This window comes from Diabrotica virgifera, chromosome 3 (assembly GCF_917563875.1).
Source record: "Diabrotica virgifera virgifera chromosome 3, PGI_DIABVI_V3a".
Classification (NCBI taxonomy): domain Eukaryota; kingdom Metazoa; phylum Arthropoda; class Insecta; order Coleoptera; family Chrysomelidae; genus Diabrotica; species Diabrotica virgifera.
This window is the reverse complement of record NC_065445.1, coordinates 34,160,088-34,184,681: the sequence shown is the minus strand read 5'-3', so window position 1 is coordinate 34,184,681 and position 24,594 is coordinate 34,160,088. Positions and strand designations below refer to the sequence as shown.

At 32.4% G+C, this 24,594-nt stretch overlaps 1 protein-coding gene across 1 annotated transcript; it reads right to left on the bottom strand.

Annotated features, from left to right (window-relative positions):
• Positions 1 to 5,055: 5,055 nt before the first annotated feature.
• Positions 5,056 to 23,169, bottom strand: LOC114344939 (facilitated trehalose transporter Tret1-like). Its single transcript, XM_028295763.2, has 2 exons — positions 22,890 to 23,169; positions 5,056 to 10,051 (listed from the first exon to the last, which is right to left on the bottom strand). Exons 1-2 carry the CDS (start codon positions 23,071 to 23,073, stop codon positions 8,712 to 8,714), a joined length of 1,524 nt encoding a protein of 507 aa, XP_028151564.2. The 5' UTR covers positions 23,074 to 23,169; the 3' UTR covers positions 5,056 to 8,711.
• Positions 23,170 to 24,594: the final 1,425 nt, after the last annotated feature.

Genomic DNA, 24,594 nt, shown 5'->3' with positions numbered 1-24,594 from the left:
TTATTATTATTTACGAGGTTTTCATTTTCCATAGCTTATTGCACACCTCCAAATACTAGGTCGATACAATACAAATCTTTTGATTTAAGGTTCATAACATGTTTCTATATGCCGGACTACAATTTGTTGTTCACAAAAAACACTTCTCCAAGTGGAATCTCTCAAATACACACTTCAAATTAAGTACCAAATTCTTGGTTATATATAGGTGGTATTCACACTAAATCAAGAGAGCAATTGATATACGTGGTTTCTTTTTTCGGCTGTAGAAAATAGTCTAGTGTATTTGGATTTTTTCTAACAGTTGTAAATGGAGGATACAAGGTTTTCAAACTAAAACCACCAAAACGTCATTTTCGAAAAAAAATTGAGATACGAGGTTTTCACACTAAGCCATCTATATATTATCTGTTTACACTTTTAAGTATGGTATTGCATAATATGAGCTGTTTTTACTTTAAATATTGTTTGGTCCCACAGAATGCCGTTCATCATAGATATAGCTTTTCTACTCTGTATGTTTCTGTCTTTTATAGCAGCATCGGGCGGTTTATAGCGGCATCATGGATATGGCTTTTCTACTCTGTATGTTTCTGTCTTTTACAGCAGCATCGGATGTTTTACATTGAATTATCTATTATCTTCATGTCCAGATACTTCTATTCATCACAGTGCTTAATTTCTACCCCATCGTCTAATGTAATGGACTGCTTTGTCCCTCCAGTACACATGGCTTCAGTGTACATAATGTTAACTTCATTTTTATATTGTTCTATTAGCTTCCGCATCATGTAACTCAAGTCGTTATCATCCTGAGCTAACAGAATTTGGTCATCAGCGAAACATAAAGTGTGTAGTGTTGTCCCGTCATTGAGGGGATTCCCATGCCATTACATTTTATTTTCCACAGCCTTAGTGCTTGTTCCAAATAAATTTTAAAAAGGGTAGACGAAATACAGCAACCCTGATTCAATCTTTTCATTACCTTAAATTTCTTAGACAACCTTGATCCAGTTTTAATTTTTGCAGTCGTTGCATTATACAGATTTTGGACTGATTTGATTAGACCATGTTTAATGTTGGTTTGCTGTAGGGTTGGCCATAGTTTGCTGAGGGGCACACCGTCATATGCTTATCGTAATTCTACGTATACCAGGTGAACTTCTTTATTGATGGCTGTTTTTTTCTCAATAACTTGGGTAATAGAGTACAAGTGGTCTACTGCGGATCGCCCAGCTCTAAAGCCTCCTCTGCTCCTATAGTCATTTTCTATTTTGTTCTTAATAATTTTCCTATATATCTTACTTATTGTGCTGTTTACCGCAATTCCTCTGTAATTTTCACACTGATCCTTGCTGCCCTTTTTGTGGATACTTGACATGATAGGTAATTTCCATTCTTTTGGTAATATGGCACCATTTAAGCAGGCTTCATGATCTTTAAAGCTATAACTACAAGAAAACATATTTTGACAACGATAAATGGTTTCTACCTCTCTGAAAACATGGACCCAAATATTTACATGCATACAGACGCGCGGCGTGTTGAAATCTTTAAAAGGATTATTCAATACAAATATTATTTCGAACTTATTCAGAAAAATGATACTTCTAACTATTTTTATAACTAAGTACTAGCTTAAACTAAATAACCATTAACGAGTCGCTTAGTAGTATCTGGAACACTAAACTATACCTATATATCAAACATTGACATCCATAATATTAACTGACATTTTTTTTAGATCTTGGAAACGTAATAATCTTGAATACTATTGGCATGTCTTAAAAATATCAGTGTAAGATTAAATTGTAACAATAGAATTTTCGTTCGTTTGCACAGACTAAATATTTGCACTTCTAATACTACAGAGAAATTCAAAACGTAATTACTTGTTTCAATTTATTTGCAGAACATTATTTGACAGGTTTGTAAAAAATTGAATGAAAATAAAAAAGATGTACTCACAATTATTTTATTGTATTACTTCGACGACCGGTTTCGCTGTCTATAATTTCCAGAGCATACTCAGGTCCCGGTTACAGTAAACTAAATGATGCCGATATAAGGAACGGTTTGTAAATTCTGCACCATCATATTTTATCTTCTTGCCCAATTTATGCTAATACGGAATCGATAGATAGGATGGACTAAGCTGCATTGACTAGCAAACGTTTGGGCAAGTTCTTGACGGGGAGGGAAAGTGGCGGAAGACACGCAACTATTGCGAGCTTGATTATTTGTTTGTTTAAAGGAATAAAGATTGTGATGTACAGGGTGTTTGGTAAAGAATAGATCATAGCTTAAACTTACATTCCAGAGGTTAAAATAGGTCGATTTAAGCTAACTTACCTTAGTACAAAATTGATAATAACGGAAATGCAGTTTATCAAAGTTAAACTTTTATTTAATTTATTTTTGAATATTTCCTGACAGGCATGGGACAACAACACGAAATTTGGTAAGTGGTGCTGGTACTGTAAACCCTACTAAATTATGTTAAACAAACGTTTCTGGCTACTACCAGAGGCGTAGGACAAGGGGACGTGAATGGTTGACCCTTTCCAAATTCTACGCCACTGGCGGAATTTCTATTTTAGTGCAATTTTTTGATTCTCCAATACTTTCTATGTAAATAACATACGCTTATTCGTAACCATAAAGCCATTAGTTTTCGAGATATTGGACCCAAAAACGAAGGAGCATAATACATTAATCAAAAATAAGTGTGGCTTTTCATTTTTAACTTCAAATATCTCGAATACTAACGACTTATTCGTTACGAATGAATAGTAAATTATTTGTATAGAAAGTATTCTAGAATCTAAAAATTGTGCTAAAATAGCAGTTTCATCAGTGGCGTAGAATTTGGGAAGGGTTAACCATTCACTTTCCCCCGTCGTACGCCTCTGGTAGTAGCCAGAAACGTTTTGTTTAACATAATTTAGCAGATTATACAATATCAGCACCAATTATCAAATTTCGTGTTGTTGTCCCATGCCTGTCAGGAAATATTTAAAAATAAATCAAATAAGAGTTTAACTTTGACACCCTGCATTTCGGTTATTATCAACTTTTTTGCTAAGGTAACTTAGCTTAAATCGACCTATTTTAAGCTAAGGAATCTAAGATTAAGCTATGGCCCATTCTTTACCAAACACCCTGATTTATACATATATTTAACGTTTTTATTTTTATCTATTAAAAATATTTAATTTATTGTGAGACTGACAACCTTTGGATCATAAAGGGTAGTACCTAATTATAGATTAAAATTATTCAATATTAAATATTAAATATTAATATTAATAATTACTACCCCTAAAATGATCCAAACGTTGTCAGTTTCACCATTAATTCAATAAATTAATAATTAACATATAATAATAAATAGAAATCTTTATTAAATATAAAATAAAAACGGTATATGTATAAATCCACAAGAAAAAAGGTTTTCTTATAGTTGGCTGTATACCGTATATCACAAAAAATTTAAGTAAAATCATGTATAAGAGGTATATTTATTAAAATTCCCTAAAAAGGCCTACATAACAAAAGCAGAACTAAATTTCGATCTGATTATAGATCATCATCAGTGCTGAACAGGATGCTGATATGCTAAGCCACTAAAATAATTGAAAATTAATTTTACTTAAATTTTATATGTATAAATATACAACATCATAAGTCTTAGTCCTACAAACAAAATATCAAGCACGAATTGGTTAGCTGTCCTTCGTCATAAGTTTGATAATCAATACTGCTTAGTCCATCGCTATTAGCATAAATTGAACAAGAAGATAAAATATGATAGTGCAGACTTTACAAATTATTCCTTGCATCTTGTATTGGCATCATTTAGTTTACTGTAACTGGAACCTGATGATGCTGTGCAAATTATATATAGTGAAACTGGTCGTCGGTCGGAGTAATCCAATAAATGATTGTGAGTCGTGACCCGTCAAAATGGCCCGGTCAAAACAGCCCCGTCAAAAAAGCCCCGTCTAAATAGCCCGGATACAAAATAGCCTCGACAAAATAACCCGTAAACAAAAGTGCTCCGACAAAATAGATCGCACACAAAATAGACCCGGTCAAGGCAGCCACGGCTAAAACAGCCCCGGCGAAAACACCCCCAATAAAAAATTTTACGTTTTAAGGGAGTACCATTTATTTTAAATCACTATTCTAATTGGGAAATAAGCCACAATTTGACTTAAAATTTTTTTTATTAATGTTTCGACTTCCACTTCAGACGTCGTTGTTAAAATACAAAATATTAATAAATTAAACAGAAATGTTGTTGCTTAGTAAAAAAATTCTTCTAATAATTTAATTTCATCTGACTCAGAATAAATTAGTTATTTCGTAAACACACGACGTTAAGGAAAAATCCTGAAACAAGGATTCGTCGTTTTTTTAGTTACGATATTTTGGTATATATATCATACTAGTGGCGTCATCCATCTGGGCGTGATGACGTAATCGATGATTTTTTTAAATGAGAATAGGGGTCGTGTGCTAGCTCATTTGAAAGGTTATTTAATTCTCTATTCAGTAATATAAACATTTACATAATTTCTCTATGTCTTCATTGCATCATCCATTTGGCTTGCATATTGTAGAAGCCTTGGAGGTGTCACCAGGGAAATGGACCAATAAGTTTTCAATTTAAAAATCATTTAGTAATATTTTTAATATTTTTCAATACTATTAATGTCGCTATTAGGATTGAAAACTTTAATTTTCAATTGCCAGATGACGCTAGTCACCTAATCCATTCACGTCAGTTGCGGTGTGGGGGATAAACTCTTGTTGTTGGTCACTTAGAGTATGGAGCAGCAGGCCTACGTCTCTCCGATGAGACTCCAACAAGAGTCGAAAATCGTCGATTCAGAGGGCTGGACTGCGCTCCGTATTCTAAGTGAAAAATAAGATTGTTTTGCCTTCGCATTGCAACTGAATAAAAATAGTATACATTTTTATTTTTATATTTACATAATTATTTATACAAGGTGTCCAAAATCTTTTTTTAATTTAAATTATTTGACAAAAAAAGAAGAATGTATATAATTTATTTAATTCAAAATACATTTTGCTGCTGCCAGAAAACACAAAATAAGTTTATATCACAAATAAACATTGATTTTCGCTTAAATTAAATGTTCAAACTTCCAAGAGGCAGATGGCTGGCGAGAGCTGACTTGAACATTGAATTTAATCGAAAAGCAGAACACATTTAATCGAAACAGAAGAAAGGGTTCGAGTTCTCTGAAAAGACAGTGTAACAAAAAGAAGAAAACTTCTGTTGGAGTGAAAGTAAAAAGATATACTCCAACAGAAGTAAGAAAAAAAAAGAAGACTAAGTAACTAAATAGTTGTGGCTGAAAAGAAGACAGTGAAGTGGCTTCTAGGTTGAAGCCGAAGTAAGAAAATAAAAAATACTACTTTGCAGTAGTCCTGAAGGAAAGGGGATTAGAAGGGATAGAAGTGGAAGTGGGAAGAGACAGAGGCAAACTGAATAGAGTTGGCTAGCTATAGATGCAAGAGAGCAGCTTGACACTCAAGGATGGATACGGCTCATTTGCATGCCTGTCGAAGAACAGTAGCTCTATGTAGATAATAATGATGACTAAAAGGTGAAATAATAAAATAAGAATAATGTATTGAAATGAATGAAGATGAATAATGGCTAAAGACGAACGAAATAAATAAAACTAACTAATCATGGGCGCCATTTTTATTTAATGTAGTTAAGATAAACATCTGAATAAAGGATAATTACCATTTCCGAAAAAATATATTTTTAAGGGATTATTTCATGATGAATCCTGAAGGGAGCTTTCTTGTCGGGACTATTTTGTCGGGGCTATTTTGTGGGCGAGCTATTATTACGCTGCTATTTTGTGTGCTGCATATTATGTCGGGGCTATTTTGTCGGAGCTTTATTGACGGGGCTAATTTGACAGGGTACCATTGTGAGCATGTACGTCTCTCTTTTATTTTCATTTTTGTTAAAGTTTATTTCAGCTACGTTTATTTGATTTCTCAGCTTTGAAACATTTTTCTAGGTGTAAATCGATGTTTTTCGTCTCCCCTCCTCGAGGGGAGGTCTTAGGGGGAAGCCCAGGGTAGGAGTGAAAATGTATATGTTGCATATTGTTGGGGTCCCAAAATTGACATTCTCAGAAAAATCCAGTTTTTTGTCTCGTTTTTAGATACCAAATCTGCCGACTGGACTAATATGCTTTTATACAGAGTGGGCCAAAGAAAAGAGTCCCCCTCGATATTTGGCAGTGGTTATTAGATTTTAAGGAAATACCGAAACAGGTCGATTTTTATGTTTAAATTACAATTTTTTGGTATATTTATACCAGTGACGTCGTCCATCTGGGCGTGATGACATAATCAATGATTTTTAAATGGGAATAGGGATCATGTGGTAGCTCATTTCAAAGGATGTTCAATTCTATATTCAGTAATATAAACATTAATATCATTATTTATACAGGGTGGCCAAAAAAATAATTTTTGAAATAAATAAATTGACGAAAAAAGAAGAATTTATTTAACTCAAAATACATAGCATTGCTGTCATAAAATAGAAAAAAATGTTTATGTGGAAAATAAACATTGCTTTTCACTTAAATTAAATGTTCAAACTGCCAAGAGGTAGGTGGGAGGTTGTTTGTGTTTAATTTAAGCGAAAAGAAATGTTTATTTAGACAGCAATAGAATGTATTTTAAGTTAAATAAATTATATACATTCTACTTTTCTCGTCAATTAACTTTTTGTGGGCCACTTTGTATAAATTTTGATATTAATGTTTATATTACTCAACAGAGGATTGAACGCCCTTTCAAATGAGCTACCACACGACCCCTATTCCCATTTAAAAAATCATTGATTACGTCATCACGCCCAAGTGGATGACGTTACTAGTATGAAATATATATCAAAAAATTTTAATTTAAAAATAAAAATCGACCTGTTTCGGCGTTTCCTTAAAATCTAATAACTACTGCCAAATATCGAGGTGGACCCTTTTCTTTGGCCCACCCTGTATATTATCTAAATTAGAATAAACAGAGGAACATTCCGTAACGTTTTATTTATAACGATATACAGTGGCGTGCTGGCCATATAAATGAAACGGTGCAATCACCGAGAGGCTGCGGCCTCTCGAGGCCGGTTAAATAAGTTTCTTTCACAAAAAATTTTAGATGTAATTTTAGATGTTTGTTGGATTAATTTTAAGATTAGAAGAGATTAACAATAACAGTGGTAATGACAACTCGTTATTTATCTGAAGCTCACTTGAAAAATATCGCAACGTTCGAAACAATCCTGATTGCTACAACATTTTTGAGGATATTTACTATCACAACTCCTCTTTCTGAAGATCTGTAAACAGATGGTTTGAATATTTTGGCTGCGTACGGAATGGTTAAAAAAAGTCTTGAAAAATTAAAATATTTTAGGAATGATTTTCAAACTAAAAAAAGCTTCCATTTCATTTATTATAGTGCGAATTCAGAATTAGAAAAGAATAACTCTACCACACTAATAAATAATATGTTAAAAGAAAATCGAAAGAACCTTTTCAACAATGAAATACATAAATCGGTTAAGAATTACTTTAACACAACATCACTTGGAAACATTTATGTCAATGGCTATAGAAAAAGAAGCTTTGTATGAGCTTAAAAATGATGAAATTATCGACGAATTTGCTCAAAAATCTACTTTAATGCGAAAATTATTGACCCAGAGTTAATTATTTTACAAAATAATTGCAAAATAATCTGTAAATTATTGCGCTGTATTAACATTTAAATATTGTTAAATTAAAGTATTTGTACTATACTTGTATTTGTACTTTCTTGTATAATTGATTTACTAAAATTCAATTGTGGCTTACTTCCCATCAAAACTAGTTAATTACAAAAATGCCACAAGAAAATAGCTTCAGAATAACACTAAAATTCAACTTAATACATAATTAAAAAATTTTCAAATATTTTATTTAACTTTTATCTTAATTACATTAAATTCATATATAACATTTATTCAAAATGGTTTTTTGCCTTTATTTTTTTTGGCAAAATTTATTATGGTTTCTGCCTTTTTTTTTTCTTTTATGCCTTTGGGAACTGCGCCCATTTAGCCAGCAACACTTCTTAAAATCATCTCCTGACCATACACCAAGAACATTACGAATCAAATCGATCAAGGGTAGGGAACGAAAAAAAAAAAACTTTCCGTACCCAGGTCGTTCAGGGTGACTAACCACAGACTAAGTAGGGGTATGGAGTATTATTAATTTGCACGACAATTTTATAATCTTAAGTTTCAATTTACACGACTTAACATAATCTAGAACAATCCTAAAGATTGACGGTTTGTTCAAAGCTAGTAAGGTCATCAGATTATATGGGGGATAAACGTTTTCTGCCTTGCTGCAAACAATATTGTCATACATTTATTATTTGTAAGATTGCTTATTCTTAAATAAAAAAACAGCAAATTAAAAAAAAGTCATTAAATTCAAAGTTTTATGTTTAATTAAAAAATAATTTATATTTTTGTTTTATAAATAACGAATAAAAAATCCTGATAATAGAAGATAAAATGAGAATGGGAGGCCGCTTTTCTATAAAATCACCGGGCCGCTTGAAAAGTTCCAGCACGCCACTGACGATATACAAAACTAATAGTTTTTTAACATTTCTTGAATTTGTAACAAACTTTTACCACTTGTCTCTGGTAAATATCTATAAATGAAAAATGATCCTAAAAAACAACTGAAACTGAACAACCAGACAGCCCAGTGGGTTCCAATAGTGGCAGCAATAATTGGAAAACTAGAGGTCAATAAGAACATTACTATGACCATAACTGACATGAGGAAACTTCCAGCGGCAGCCCTGTGCTCAGCAGTAAACATTTCATGCATAACGCTGATTGGAATTGGACCTAATCCCAATGAGTAGAAAGTGACATCCGAAAGAACCAATATAAGAGGCAACCATTGCAATTCGTGAATTATTGGAGAGTTTATATGTTTCAAGTAGAAATAGCAGCCTAATCCAAAAAGTGGTACTCCTGTTGCCAGAGAAGATAAAAACAGCATTCGCCTTCTTCCTACCCTCTCTACTACACTGGAAGTAATGCCAAAACATACAATTTTTGCAGTAGATGCCATTACACCTACTTTATGACCAGAGATACCAGTACCAGCTGAATTAAAGAATGGTGCCAAGAATGACATGATTACAGCAACCCCTGAAAGATGATTCACCATTAATGGTAGCATTGCTAGCATAAGGCCTGTTCGAGATTCTTTAGTTTGGAATAACGATAAAATACTGGAGTTTTGCTTAGTACGTTCTTTGGATTTGACAGTTTCTTCCAATTTTCTTATATCTTCCTCTATTTCCTTGTCGGTTTTATTACGTCTCAGTTTCTTCAATGCTTTAACACAGCGTGTTCTCTTACCTTTGGAAAGCAAATAAGCAGGACTTTCTGGGAAAAATATAAATAGTGCAAGAAACGGAATAGCTGGAAGTGAAATAAAAAAATTAAACATTTTATAGCTAAACAAAGGTCCTACTACAAACGTATAAAAGTGACCAATTTGATGAAATAGTCCTAAAAAGCAACCAAATTTAGCCCTATTATGATCCTCGCAAATTTCTGTAATATAAATAGGTACAATAGCAACAGCACCCTGTAAAAATATACTAATAATGCATCTTGAAACAATTATCACAGTCACAGATCTACTAAAAGTCAACAGTAGCGATCCCAATAGAGTAAAAAATACCATTACTTGTAAAATTAACTTTCGTCCCAAAATGTTCGAAAATTTTGGTAATGCAAGCGTTCCAATAAGTCCAGCCAGACCTGGAATGCCTGCTATCATTGATATATCTATGGTGGTAGCGGGATGGTCCAAAGGATTTATCTGGCTATCGTTTGAAGTTATCTTAGGTATACTGGGAGAATTCCATACTATTTGTGATCCACTTATTAGTATTGGCATTTGTACTGAAAAAAGAAAATTTCATTACAAACTGACAAAAATATAATATACATATAATATACTGTTATATTTCTATTTGATATGAAAATTAAATTTTGATAATTATAAGCAGATTTCAATTTAATATAAAATATTTTCAATTTTCTCAACCACGGGCATATAAATTTAGAACAACCTGTATACAACAAATTGTCATATGTAATTTTAAGAAGTGATTAGAAGACGCTTACGAAACTCGGAAAATGCGACTAGAATAAACAAAGTGAATGGCGCGTACCATCATCGTTGTTCGCGGAAGGTTCGATCATTAGCCTATGCTAAATAAGACTCAGTTGAAATCGATAATAGGTCATTATCGTTGTTCGCGGAAGGTTCGATCATTAGCCTATGCTAAATAAGACTCAGTTGAAGTAGATAATAGGTCATTAAATTTTGTAAATAGTAGAAAGTAATTTTAGAATGGGAATTAACTATTTTTTTTTGAAATCCATTAAGCATATTTAGAAAGATTAAAAATTGGTTTTGAGGAATACTGCGAATGAGAGTTGGTGGTGGAAGGTTGATTTGTAAATCTGGAAGGGATATTTAGAAAGTAGGGGAATGAATGACAAATAGAGATCAGAATGTTTTGAGCTGTCGAGAAGGGAAGTCCAGTAGTAGACGGTAGTGTACGGAGAGTGAGAAAGCCGGTGTAGTTCCGTGAGTGTGGAGATCTATCGTGGAACGAGAGGTAGGCCAGGTTGAGAGTAAAGAACCTCCTTGAGCCAAGAGTGTCCCGGTAGCTGATTGCAGTTTCAAAAAAGGTAGAACACAGCATCACGACAGAAGCAGGAACGAGAGCTATACGAGCTAATCTTCAAAGGAGAACATTACTGAAAGCCAGGACGAGGTTTTGATCGCAGCCAAGGATAGCAGGAAACGGGTCTTGTGTGAAGACATTCTCAGTTCACCAGAAAAAGGTCAGTCTCATTTGTTTGGACATGAATGTATGGGTTTTTCGTATTAAATACCACATTATAAATTGAAGAACATAATCAATAATATCAGAAAAGCTTCATCAAACTTAAATAGAATTGTTGCTAATAAATCCTAATAGTTAAATGTTAATAAAAACTTTCAATTGGAAACCAAAAGGAAATAAGATTCCCATTTGTAAATGTTATGTTTAAGAATAATAAGATCTAGCACATATTAAGCAGTGATTGCCATTTAAATAAAATAAACAATATTTTGATTATAATTGTAACCCATATGTGTGTATTATTTTACTCTTTTCTTTCCTATCCCGATTAGGAACCATTGAGAAATACTGAGAAGCCACGTAAGTAGGTAATTAATTTTATAATTCGCCCTGAGATTGAAAACATATTGATATGTGATCTGGTTAATTAATTAAATTATTATTAATGCATTGATTAAATTAAATGACAAATAAGAATATTATCTCATATCAATAATCAAGATCACATCAACTGTCGTCCAACGTGGAAAGCATTGAAAAGTATTTCTAGTGGCAAATTTGAAGGATAGAAAGAGTAAAGCCGGTATTTGAAAATTTATATGCCTGTGGTAAAAAGTGAGATACTTACATTTGATAACATAAAATTTTAGATCTCTTTAGGTACAAATTTTACATAACTGATTTAAGATTTTATTTTACGATATTTACATTTGATATATTTATTGACAATTTATAATATTTGGGTGAGAAAAAGTCGTTTTGGTAACATACTAGTAAAATTTCATATTTGGCGGGGATAGTACTTCTTGAAAACAAATGTCTGTGACAAGAAGCCAAAGCAAAGACAACAAAAAACAAAAAGAACATTCAGACCAAGAAGATATTTTAGACACGACAATCATGGCATCAGAACAGCAAGAATTATCAGGAATAGATAAATTATTACAACTAATGCAACTCCAGTCACAAAAAATGGATGAAAATCAACGTGAAACGAAACAAGCCATGGAAGAAACATCAAAGAAAATGGATAAAGTGGATCAAAAAATGGAAGAAACACAACAAAAAATGGATGAATCACAACAAAAACTGGATAAAAACCAGGAAGAAACATCAAAGAAAATGGATGAAACAAAAAGAATAATGCAAGAAAATCAACAGGAAACAAAACAAGGAATAGAAGAAAACAACAGAAATATAGAGAGTATTAAGAAGGAAATGGTTAAAAAAATAGAAGAGATTGCAGAAAAGAGCGAGAAACAGGAGTTAGAGATTAAAGAAATCAAAATCAAAATAAAGGAGATAACGAATTGCCAGAAAAAGGAAATAGAAAATTTGGAGAATAAGTTGGAAAATGCTATTCAAGTAGACAGAGAAGAAGTGGAAAAAAGAATCACAGAAATAGAAAAACAAGTCACCGAAAACAGGACGCAACAGAATGTCGGAGACAGAAGAGAAACGATTATACATAGCACAGATGACGTGAAGATAAGGTTTGGCGGGGATGTAAGAAGATTACACCCAGTGCCGTTCATAAATAGCCTGAAAAAGAAAATACAGCACATCGGAAATTTCGAAACAGCAAAAGAAACTATCAGAAACCATCTCAAATATGAAGCAAGCCTATGGTTCGATCGCAAAGAAGAAGAATTCGGCAATTGGCAACAATTTGAACAAACATTTTTGAATTATTTCTGGGGAAAGGTCCAACAAGGGGAAATTAACAAGGAATTGCAAAATGGGAAATACAATGATAGGATGGGTGTATCAGAAAGGACATATGCTTTGCAAATTTACAATAATGCAAAACATTTACAATATAATTACTCATCGGAACAATTAGTCGAACTGATTGCAAGACATTTCGAGGAAACGCTGGAAGACCATATCACATTGCAAAATTACAAAGACATAGATAGTTTATGCCAATTCCTACAAATAAGAGAATCACGTCTAAGAGAAAGAAAATCAAGAAGGTCGCGAGAAGATTACAGGCCCCGAGAAACACAAGATTACAGAGATAGAAATCAAAATAGGAGGGACTATACAAGACGAGATTTTAATCCCAGAAGGGAAAACGAAAATAGAGACAACGGAAGAGGAAATTATGAACAAAGAAATAGGCAATGGAATGAGGACAGAAATCGAGAATACCAGAATAGAAACACCACACGCTCAAATCAAGAAAACAGAAATAATGGTAGACAAAATGAACAGGGATATCGAGAAAACCGAAACAGATCCGACAGACCAAGAGAAAATAGAAGAGAAGTAAATAATACCCAGACAGATGAATATGACGGAGAGAGACATTATGACGAAAATATAAACAACGATGAGCAACCGGCGTCTTTTCACGACGGCGCTCACTAAAAACCAAAAATCAAACAGGAATCTTTTGTCACCCCAAGGAGTTTATTAAATTGGCAGGAAACAACGAAAAGAAAAATGGAGTTAATTTAAAATTTGTGGATGGATTTATCAACGAGAAACCAATTAAAATTATGATAGACACTGGATCTGAAATAACATTGGTCAACAGAAAACTAATAGAAGAAGTTAACTTAACAAATTTAATTTACAAAATACCTAGGGTAAATTTAGTGGGCGCAAACAAACGGACATTGGCAACTATAAATGAAGGCATACGAGTAATGGTACGACTGGGTAAGAATATGTATGCACTACAATGTGTAATAATGCCAAACATGTCACATGACATGATAGTAGGAGTTGACGAATTGGCAGAAAAACATGTAGTGATAGATTTTAAAAATAATACGATGAAACTAACAGAAGAAAAAGAAAAAGAACAGGACAAGGAACATGAGAAACAAAATACGGACGAATCAGGTAAAGAACAAACAGTGGAAATGAATTTGGCAGCGAAGCAAGGACAAAGAAAAAAAAGGAGAAAAGGTCAGAAAAAGATAAAAGAAAATGAAACCTGTGGCTCCTCAAAAGAAGAGTTGAGCCCAGAAGAAGAAAATTTGAGAGTATCAGAAACAAAGGAAACCTGGGATTCCTCAAAAGAAGAGACGAGCTCAGGAGAAGAAGAAATAAAGCTAAAAAATGAAAGTGAAAAGAATATGATTGAAACAGTAGTAGAGAAAGAATCTGAGAAAGAAGACAGAAAATTAATATGTGGAGAAGGGAAAGAAAAAGAATTGCGGTTGATGTTAAGAAACTACGAAAATTTGATCAATGAGGAAAACAGAGTGGCTAAAAAGTACGAACATTCATTTGAGGTGAAAAACTTGGGAAATTTTCGATCAAAGACTTACCCGATTCCATACAAGTATCGACAAGAGGTGAAAGAAGAAATAAATAAAATGTTGGAAGATCAAATCATCGAAAGATGTGATTCACCGTATGTTAACCCGATTGTGATAGTAAAGAAAAGCAATGGAGAATTGAGATTATGTTTAGATGCCAGGAATATCAACCAGCACACTGTATCACAATATGAATCACCTCTAAACATCGAGGCCATTTTTGGAAGAATCACCGGGTCACACATATTTTCGAAAATTGACTTAAAACACAGTTTTTGGTTGATACCGTTAGCTGAAAAGTGTAGAAACTACACCGCTTTTTCTATTGATCGTATTGTCTACCGGTTTAAGGTAGTGCCATTTGGATTGCAGAGTGCCTGTGCTGCACTCGTCCGAGCTCTACATACCATTTTGAATCGCCATGAAGATTTCATAGTTCATTATATCGATGATTTATTAATTTTTTCACAAGATACTCAGAGTCATCTGGAACACATAGAAATAATTCTGGAAGAATTGGACACAGCGGGATTGAAATTAAACATTGAAAAATGTCAATTTTTTCAAAAAGAAGTCATTTATTTGGGTTTTCAATTGGACACCAAAACAGTAAGATTAGCCGAAGACAGAGTCAAGCTCATAGATGAATACCCAAGACCAACGAATTTGAAAACATTGAGAGGTTTTCTTGGCACGATTAATTATTTTAAAAAACTGATTCCCGATTTGAGCCAAAAGGAAATCCCTCTGATAAAATTGCTTAAAAAAGGAATAAAATGGAATTGGAAAGAAGAACAGGAGGAAGCTTTCGAAACATTAAAACGAGAATTCGCAAAAGGAACGAAAATATACCACCCCATTTACAATTTACCTTTTATACTCCGAACTGATGCGTCCATACAAAAATTTGCAGGAGTTCTGTCTCAAATACAAAACGACCAAGAAGTGCCGATATGTTTTATATCTCGAGTGACTAAAACACATGAGAGAAAATATAGTGTTACAGAATTGGAGTTTGCCAGTGTACTATATCGCGTAAACAAATTGAGGTTTTACTTATTGGGAGCAAAATTCACAATCGAAACAGACCATGCAGCTTTAGTACATATCATGAAGAATAGATTAGTAAATAATAGAATACATAGAGGCATTCTATTATTACAGGAATATGATTTTGAGTTCCGATACATAAAAGGAAAAGACAACATAATAGCCGACGCTCTAACACGGGATGAGGACACCGGAAAAAAGGAAACAATTACTCTACAGGTGGGACTAAATAGATTAATACAAGAAGAAGGGATATATTCGTTAAATGAGATAAGGACAAACCAGGAAGACCTAGAGGAAAGAGAGAAAAGAAGAGCGGAAGTAGAAAATAACATATATTTTAAGAGAATAGACGGAAAGGAACTATATTTAGTGACACAGACATTGGCCGAAAAGATAATAAAGAAATTACATGAGGACAATGGGCATATCGGTAGCAGAAAAGTTTGGCTCGTTTTTAGGGAAAATTACATCAGCCGACAGGATTACCGCATTGCAAAGGAAATTACCCAGAAGTGCGATGTATGTCAAAAATATAAGAGTCGGAATTTCAAAAACGAAAATGTTGCCAAAAATATTGAAGCCCGAAACAAACTAGACATTGTAGCAATAGATATGTTAAGCGATCTAATTATGACCACTAAAAGGAACAAACATATTCTGGTAATGGTGGATGTGTTTTCAAAATACGTAAAATTATATAGTTGCCGCACCACAAAGGGGGAAGAAATATTAAGAAAAATCGACAATTTTATAGCCATAGTAGGAACACCAAAAAAGATTCTACTGGACAATGCAACGTATTTCCGAAATGATCGTTTCAAGGGACAACTTCGAGAACGAGGAATAGAGACAAATTTTGTCAGCATCAGGCATCCACAGAGTAATCCTTCGGAACGATTCATACAGGAAGTGACGAAATTTCTTCGCATTGCAACAGATGGTCAACGTCGCCACTGGGACAGGAAAATGGCGGAAATAGAAAGGTATCTAAATACAATTCCGAGCACAGTAACAAAAGAGACCCCAGAATACATCATGAAGGGTGTACTGCCGATAAGGCCATGGGAAGACCAAGAGCCAAAAGAATATCACCGTGATTGAAACCGTACAGAGAAGATTACGGCGAAGCAACGAAAAATATATCCAAAGACAGGAACAAAATAGAAAAAGAAGACCAGTGACTTTCCAAAAGGGTGAAAAAGTACTCGTGAGGGCATTACGAGTATCAAATCTTCCTGGGGGCATTTGCGCAAAGTTGATGCCTGTTTTCGAAGGCCCGTACATCGTGAATAATGAAAATGGGATAAATAGTTATGAGTTGAGGCACAGGAACTCGGAAAAGATCCGAGGAATTTATAATATTCACGATGTATACCAATATCACGAATAAAAGACAGAATTACATGAAGTAGATAGTAAGTTAGGATATAAGACGTAGATTAAAGTTAGGAAATATACAGGGAGTTGGTTTTGCCTCGAGAAAATTTATTTAAAAATGCAGATAAATTTTATCGAATACAAGGCGGGGATTTGTTATATTTCTATTTGATATGAAAATTAAATTTTGATAATTATAAGCAGATTTCAATTTAATATAAAATATTTTCAATTTTCTCAACCACGGGCATATAAATTTAGAACAACCTGTATACAACAAACTGTCATATGTAATTTTAAGAAGTGATTAGAAGAAGCTTACGAAACTCGGAAAATGCGACTAGAATAAACAAAGTGAATGGCGCGTACCATCATCGTTGTTCGCGGAAGGTTCGATCATTAGCCTATGCTAAATAAGACTCAGTTGAAATCGATAATAGGTCATTATCGTTGTTCGCGGAAGGTTCGATCATTAGCCTATGCTAAATAAGACTCAGTTGAAGTAGATAATAGGTCATTAAATTTTGTAAATAGTAGAAAGTAATTTTAGAATGGGAATTAACTATTTTTTTTTGAAATCCATTAAGCATATTTAGAAAGATTAAAAATTGGTTTTGAGGAATACTGCGAATGAGAGTTGGTGGTGGAAGGTTGATTTGTGAATCTGGAAGGGATATTTAGAAAGTAGGGGAATGAATGACAAATAGAGATCAGAATGTTTTGAGCTGTCGAGAAGGGAAGTCCAGTAGTAGACGGTAGTGTACGGAGAGTGAGAAAGCCGGTGTAGTTCCGTGAGTGTGGAGATCTATCGTGGAACGAGAGGTAGGCCAGGTTGAGAGTAAAGAACCTCCTTGAGCCAAGAGTGTCCCGGTAGCTGATTGCAGTTTCAAAAAAGGTAGAACACAGCATCACGACAGAAGCAGGAACGAGAGCTATACGAGCTAATCTTCAAAGGAGAACATTACTGAAAGCCAGGACGAGGTTTTGATCGCAGCCAAGGATAGCAGGAAACGGGTCTTGTGTGAAGACATTCTCAGTTCACCAGAAAAAGGTCAGTCTCATTTGTTTGGACATGAATGTATGGGTTTTTCGTATTAAATACCACATTATAAATTGAAGAACATAATCAATAATATCAGAAAAGCTTCATCAAACTTAAATAGAATTGTTGCTAATAAATCCTAATAGTTAAATGTTAATAAAAACTTTCAATTGGAAACCAAAAGGAAATAAGATTCCCATTTGTAAATGTTATGTTTAAGAATAATAAGATCTAGCACATATTAAGCAGTGATTGCCATTTAAATAAAATAAACAATATTTTGATTATAATTGTAACCCATATGTGTGTATTATTTTACTCTTTTCTTTCCTATCCCGATTAGGAACCATTGAGAAATACTGAGAAGCCACGTAAGTAGGTAATTAATTTTATAATTCGCCCTGAGATTGAAAACATATTGATATGTGATCTGGTTAATTAATTAAATTATTATTAATGCATTGATTAAATTAAATGACAAATAAGAATATTATCTCATATCAATAATCAAGATCACATCAATACATATAATATATATTATAGTCTCAGTAATAATTGTCTATATAGTAACTGGAGAAACCTTAATAAAATGTGGTTCCTTACTGAGTTACTACTGTTTTTACCTACTGAGTTTTACCTAAAAACTTAAAAATTATTTTTGCTCAGCATTTTAAAACTATTCGACGTATTCTTTTCATATTTGGCAGGAAGTATAGGTACTGTACAAAATACTAAATTATGTTAAACAATCGTTTCTGGTTAGTACCAGAGGCGTACGACGGGGGGTTGACCCGTGACTGGAAGTGAATGGTTGACCCTTTCCAAATTCTACGCCACTGGCGAAATTGCTATTTTAGTTCAATTTTTGGATTCTCCAATACTTTCTATGAAAATAATATACTGTTCATTCGTAACGATAAAGTCATTAGTTTTCGAGATCTTTGAAGTTAAAGATGAAACGACACGGTTATTTTGATTAATGTATTATGTCGCTTCATTTTTAATTTTAAATATCTCGAAAACTAATCATTTTATCGTTACGAATGAAGAGTATATTATTTACATAAAAAGTATTGCAAAATCAAAAAATTACACTAAATAGCAATTTCGTCAGTGACGTAGAATTTGGGAAGGTTCAACTAGCCACTATCCCCTGTCGTACGCCTCTGGTAGTAGCTAGAAACGATTATTTATCTTAATTTCGTAGGGTGTACAGTACCTACACTTTCTGCCAAGTATGATAAGGGTACGCCAAATAGTTTTAATGGGATGGGTACGTATTTTCGGCTGCAATGCTATTCAAATGGGGATTCATTTTTTTCGAATCCTGAAAAACTAATAAGTATTTTTGAAAAATTTAAACGCAGAATAAAAGATTACGTTATTAGCTAGGGCCGCAAGTCCCTGAGAACTTCTATAATGTTTATTTTAATAAGTTACAGGGGTGGAAAACTAAGAGAAAATTTAGTGTAATTTTTAATTTTAAATATGTCATTCAAAATAAACTTTTTATTTATTCTAAGGGACATTCGGGCCTCGGTAATAATTTCGTCTTTCATTCTACGTTTAAATTTCTCAAAAATTATTATTGGTTTTTCCAGGATTCGAAAAAAATGAACACAATGTCCGTGGTAATATTTTCCAAATCTATCTTTGTCTTTCAACGCACTAAGTCTAATAGAATATTGTCAGCATATTGTCAGTCAGACAGTGAAAATCAGTGACAATTTTAAATATTTGACATGGCATCGGGAATATTTTGAGTTGTTGATTAAATAATATTGATATACATAGTGTATTTGATAAATGAGGGGTCTAGATGCAAAACCGGACATTTCCACTTTTTGGTCAAAATTAGTTGAATACACCTCTGTAATCTGTAATTAAAGATCCATATATTAACAATTTGATAAAGAGCAAAATTGGACAGTTACTAGTAGTAATTCAGTGTGAAAGAATTGGTTCAGATATAAAAGTGGACTTTTCCTCCAATTTGAGATAGGGAACAGTAAAGTTGTAAATTGTTTTTTTTAGTTTACTGGGAATGACATAAAGTGGAAATGTCCGGTTTTGAATCTAGACCCCTCAAATAATTGATTTATTAGACCTGGATCCCACATACCAAAAAAAGATTAATAGCAAGCTGAAAATGTGTTAATGGCTTAACGGTGTCTAGTCGGACAAAATTTGATGTATGGGAAACTGGAACAGGGGAAGTTTTAATTGTGTAACAGGTTAAAAATTTGGAACGTCAGACTACGAAAACAGTCCATGTATTTTGTCGGACAGAACTTCCAATTGATTTGTTACCATTTCATTAAACTCACGCAAAAATCAGACTGGTGTTTATCACCAACTGGGCATTTTAATGAGTGGAACACGAAGAACATGTCAAATGACAGGAATCATGTTGGTTAGTAATAGCAGTCTGATTTTTGCATGAGGGTATAATGAAATGGTAACAAATCAATTGGAGGTTCTGTCCGACAAAATAGTCCATTTTTTCACGGTTTTTGCTCTAAATTTTAAAGAACCGCTTGGATTGACATAAAATTTGGCATACGCATAGCTTACATGTCAAAGAAAAAAAGTGATATTGTGCCGATGTGTGCTTTTGCCCTGGGGGTGACTTTCACCCCCTCTTGAGGGGTGAAAAAATATATCTCCAAAATAAGTTCGGAAATGGATAAACTGACTAATTTTAAGTAAATTTTGTTCTATAGAGCTTTTTCGCTAAGTCAACACTTTTCGAGTTATTTGCAAGTGAATATGTTCATTTTTCAACAAAATAACTACATTTTTTGACGGTTTTTCGCAAATAACTCAAAAAGTAAGTATTTTGTCGAAAAAAATGTTCTTAGAAAAAATATAGCCTGTAAAAAAGTAAAAAAAATGGTGTAAGCGTTAGGTCTCTGGATCTCGTAGAACCAGAGTTATAGCCAATGAAAAATAGATTCATATTCACCAAATTTCAAATAGAATATTTCGAAGCGAAATATCCAAAAAAGTAGGCACTTTTTGGGGAAAACCCATTATAACTTTTTTAAAGTGTTTAAAAAAAAGCTTTATTTCTGTTTTTATTAAAAGTTTCTAGCATTCAATCTAAGCAAGTTACGCTCAAAATAAAGTTGGTCCCTTTTGTTTTGGCAAAAAAAAATCGGGAAGACCACCCCCTAATTATCAACTGAAATGAATATTTACTGATGTTGTGTTTATATGATCTGTAAGTTTCAACGATTCAAAGTGCTTATTTTTGAAAAAATTTGGTTTTAAAATAAAATTTTTAAAAATTTTAATTTTGAAAAATATGCTTTTTCCCAAAATAACTTAAACATTATTAGAGACACCAAAAATCACGACAAACAAAAAAGTCAGCATTGCTTTTCTGAATATTATGTATTTTTTTGTTTTTCTGTTAGACACAAATTGATTAAGATCTGGTGTTTCGAAATTTGCATACATTCATGATCAGTGACTCGTTCAAGCCCTTTTAACTACAGCCCTTTCAACATTTACAATACAATACAATACAATATAATACAATACAATTACAATAAAATTTTGGTGTTGAACAGTTTTATTCATGAAATAATCGCAACAAATTGCACTCGATCTCTAAAATTAATATAGAATTTTTGTCCTCGTGACACTTTGACATAATATCACTAGCCCTTGGCTCGTGAAATTAAAACTGTCAAAGTGTCACTCGGGAAAAATTCAATAATTTTAGAGCTATTGTGCACTTATTACTGATTATTTCATTCATAGGAGATTCTGACCAATAGAAAGCTACAGACATGCAAATTAAGGTGATAATTTTTGATAATCTCCCGTCGTTAAGCATATTACGTCAGATGCCCTTCGTTGCTACGAAAAAATACATTCAGTGACATTAATGACAAATGTTTTAAAAATTATAAAAGTGATGACTTTCAACCGTCAAATACATATTTATAACAACTGTGTGTTTAATTTCACTAATTGGTACTTACATATATAAATTAAAATAAAATTTTGGTTTTGAACAGTTTTATTCATGAAATAATAGCAACAAATTGCACTCGAACCCTAAAATTAATATTGAATTTTGGCCCTCGTGACACTTTGACATAATTTCACTCGCCTTAAATTAAAACTGCCAAAGTGACACTCGGGAAAAATTCAATAATTTTAGAGCTCTTGTGCAATTACTACTGATTATTTTTTAATACGTATATTATGGATATTTTCTTAAATGTGAGTTGTCAAAACTAGGAAACTGATTGCCATTAAACAGAAACAATCTACTTAAAAAATTTTTATCGGGAATTTTCTACAGTAAATAATTCTCAGTATAATTTTAATCTGATTGGACAGAATTAAACACGTGATCAAATATTTTACTACACGATTGGAAGTTAAAATCATCAAAAAATAATAGATTTAATTTAGATTTATGTATCTTTCTATTGGTCAGAATCTCCTATGAGTGAAATAATCAGTAGTAATTGCGCAAGAGCTCTAAAATTCTATATTAATTTTAGAGATCGAGTGCAATTTGTTGCGATTATTTCATGAATAAAACTGTTCAAAACCAAAATTTTATTGTAACTTATTTATGTAAGTACGAATTACTACAATTAAACACACTTGTTATAAATATGTGACGGTTGAAAGTCATCACTTTTATAATTTTTAAAACATTAATTGTCATTAATGTCACTGAATGTATTTTTTCATAGCAACGAAGGGCATCTGACGTAATATACTTGACGACGGGAAATTATCAAAAATTATCAGGTTAGTTTTTATTTCTGTAGTTTCCTATTGGTCAGAATCTCCTATGAATGAAATAATCACATTTATTAACTGAATTAATAATTTGCAATTATACAAATAACAGTTATCCAAGAACATTCAAAAGATGTCTCTTTAAGGATGACATTTTCAAGTAGAATGACATTCTAGTAATGTTTGCATATCCATACCAGTGTGAATTTTACTACACGGTAATTTGCCGTGTAAAGACAGAAAAAGTAGGGATAGCCGTAAAATATTTGCGAATTATGCACCGACGGCCTTAATTGTGAGATGAAATCAAGAATCTAAAATTTTCAATGAGATAATTTGTCAATGTATTTTTAAATTTTACTTACTCACAAGAACTGTTAGATATAGAAATAAAGTATTGGTTTGACTACTTCCATTCTCTGGTTTTAGCTCATGCTCATCTTCGGTTTCAAGCCCAACATACATTACTTCCAGCAACTCTCCTTCCAATACTCCTTCATTTTTACTAAGCTTTCTCTCATTTCCTTCATTTTTATTCACAATGTTCATGTTATATTTGGTCAACTCGAATTTTTTTAGGTAACTAAATGTGTTTTAGATATCATCTCTGCGTGTCAATGGATTAGAAAGATAATTTTAAAAAATTTGCACAACATTTATATAACAAACATATTTAGTTCTCAAGGATTTGTGTTAAGTTTTTTTATAATTTGTATTTTTTTATTGAATTACAGCTTATTTTTATCTTATTTATTTAACAACACATACAATGACAATTTTATATAAAAAAAAAATAATAACCATTTAATAATGATAATTATTTGCAATACAATATTTTAAATCTATACATTATTATTCCTAAAAAACACTTACTACGAAACCAAAATGTAATTATTATATTCTTAAATAATACAAATTGTTACAAAATAATTATTTAAATGATTGCTTGTTTTAAAAATACATTACAAACAAGCTGAAAATGCGAGCATTATCATAACGAAAACTTTGTTTATTTACGTATTTTAATTCGTAATATGGAAAATTGCGATTTGAAAAGTAGTTTAGAATTAATAATTATGTTTTAATGTACAATTGTATCATTCTAATTTAAATGTTATGAACTATAAAGGTAGTTTACTCTTGATCTAAATTTATATTTTTATATACCTCGTATAAAATTAATAAAACTTTATATAATATGCTGGTTGCATCATAAATCTTAGAACATGAATAACTTTTTATGAAGAATAATTTTTCTTCGTTAAATTAAAAACAAAAAGAAATAAATGAAAATGTTGTTGGTATCCATAATTTGAGAAAAATCTTCAAATATTTTTTTCCATTAGAATTAAACATATCAGACCATGATTTTTTATACCAAACAATATTATTTCATATACTGTCGGTTCGCTAAACTCAGACACAACTGGCAAGTGATTTTAGTCAATAATCAAAACAAAAATAATTATTAATTAGTTAATAATTACTAAATAATTAGTAATTTTGCCAGTTTTGGCAAAATTCACAAAAAACAAAAAAATTACCTACTAAAATCACTAGCCAGTTGTGTCGAGTTTAGCGAACCGACTATACAGGGTGTCCAGAAACTCTACCGACAAACGAAGACAGGAGATTCTTCAGATAATTTTAAGAGAATTTAACCACATTCACCTAGTCCGAAAATGCTTTTCTTAAATGCTTCCAGAACGCTTTTAGTTGGAAAAAACGAAAATTGGTACACATATTTATCTTCCAGAGATAAATCGATTCCATCTATGGTGACTTTGGGTGGTGGTTTTGGGTGGGGCAACGGTTATTTTATCGCATAACTTTTTTGTCTTTAACTTTTAAGCACTTTTGATACTGGATTATTAAATTGTGAGGTATTCTAGTACTAAAAGGCACTCTTGCTTTAAGTCGGTAGGACACACCGTTTTCTAGAAAAAGCCATTTGAAAATTTTTCGTTTCCTGAATTTGAAAAAATTTTGGAAATTAAAAAAAACGGTGTATTTTACCAACTTCAAGCAAGAGTAACTTTTAATACTAGAATACCTCATAATTTAATAATC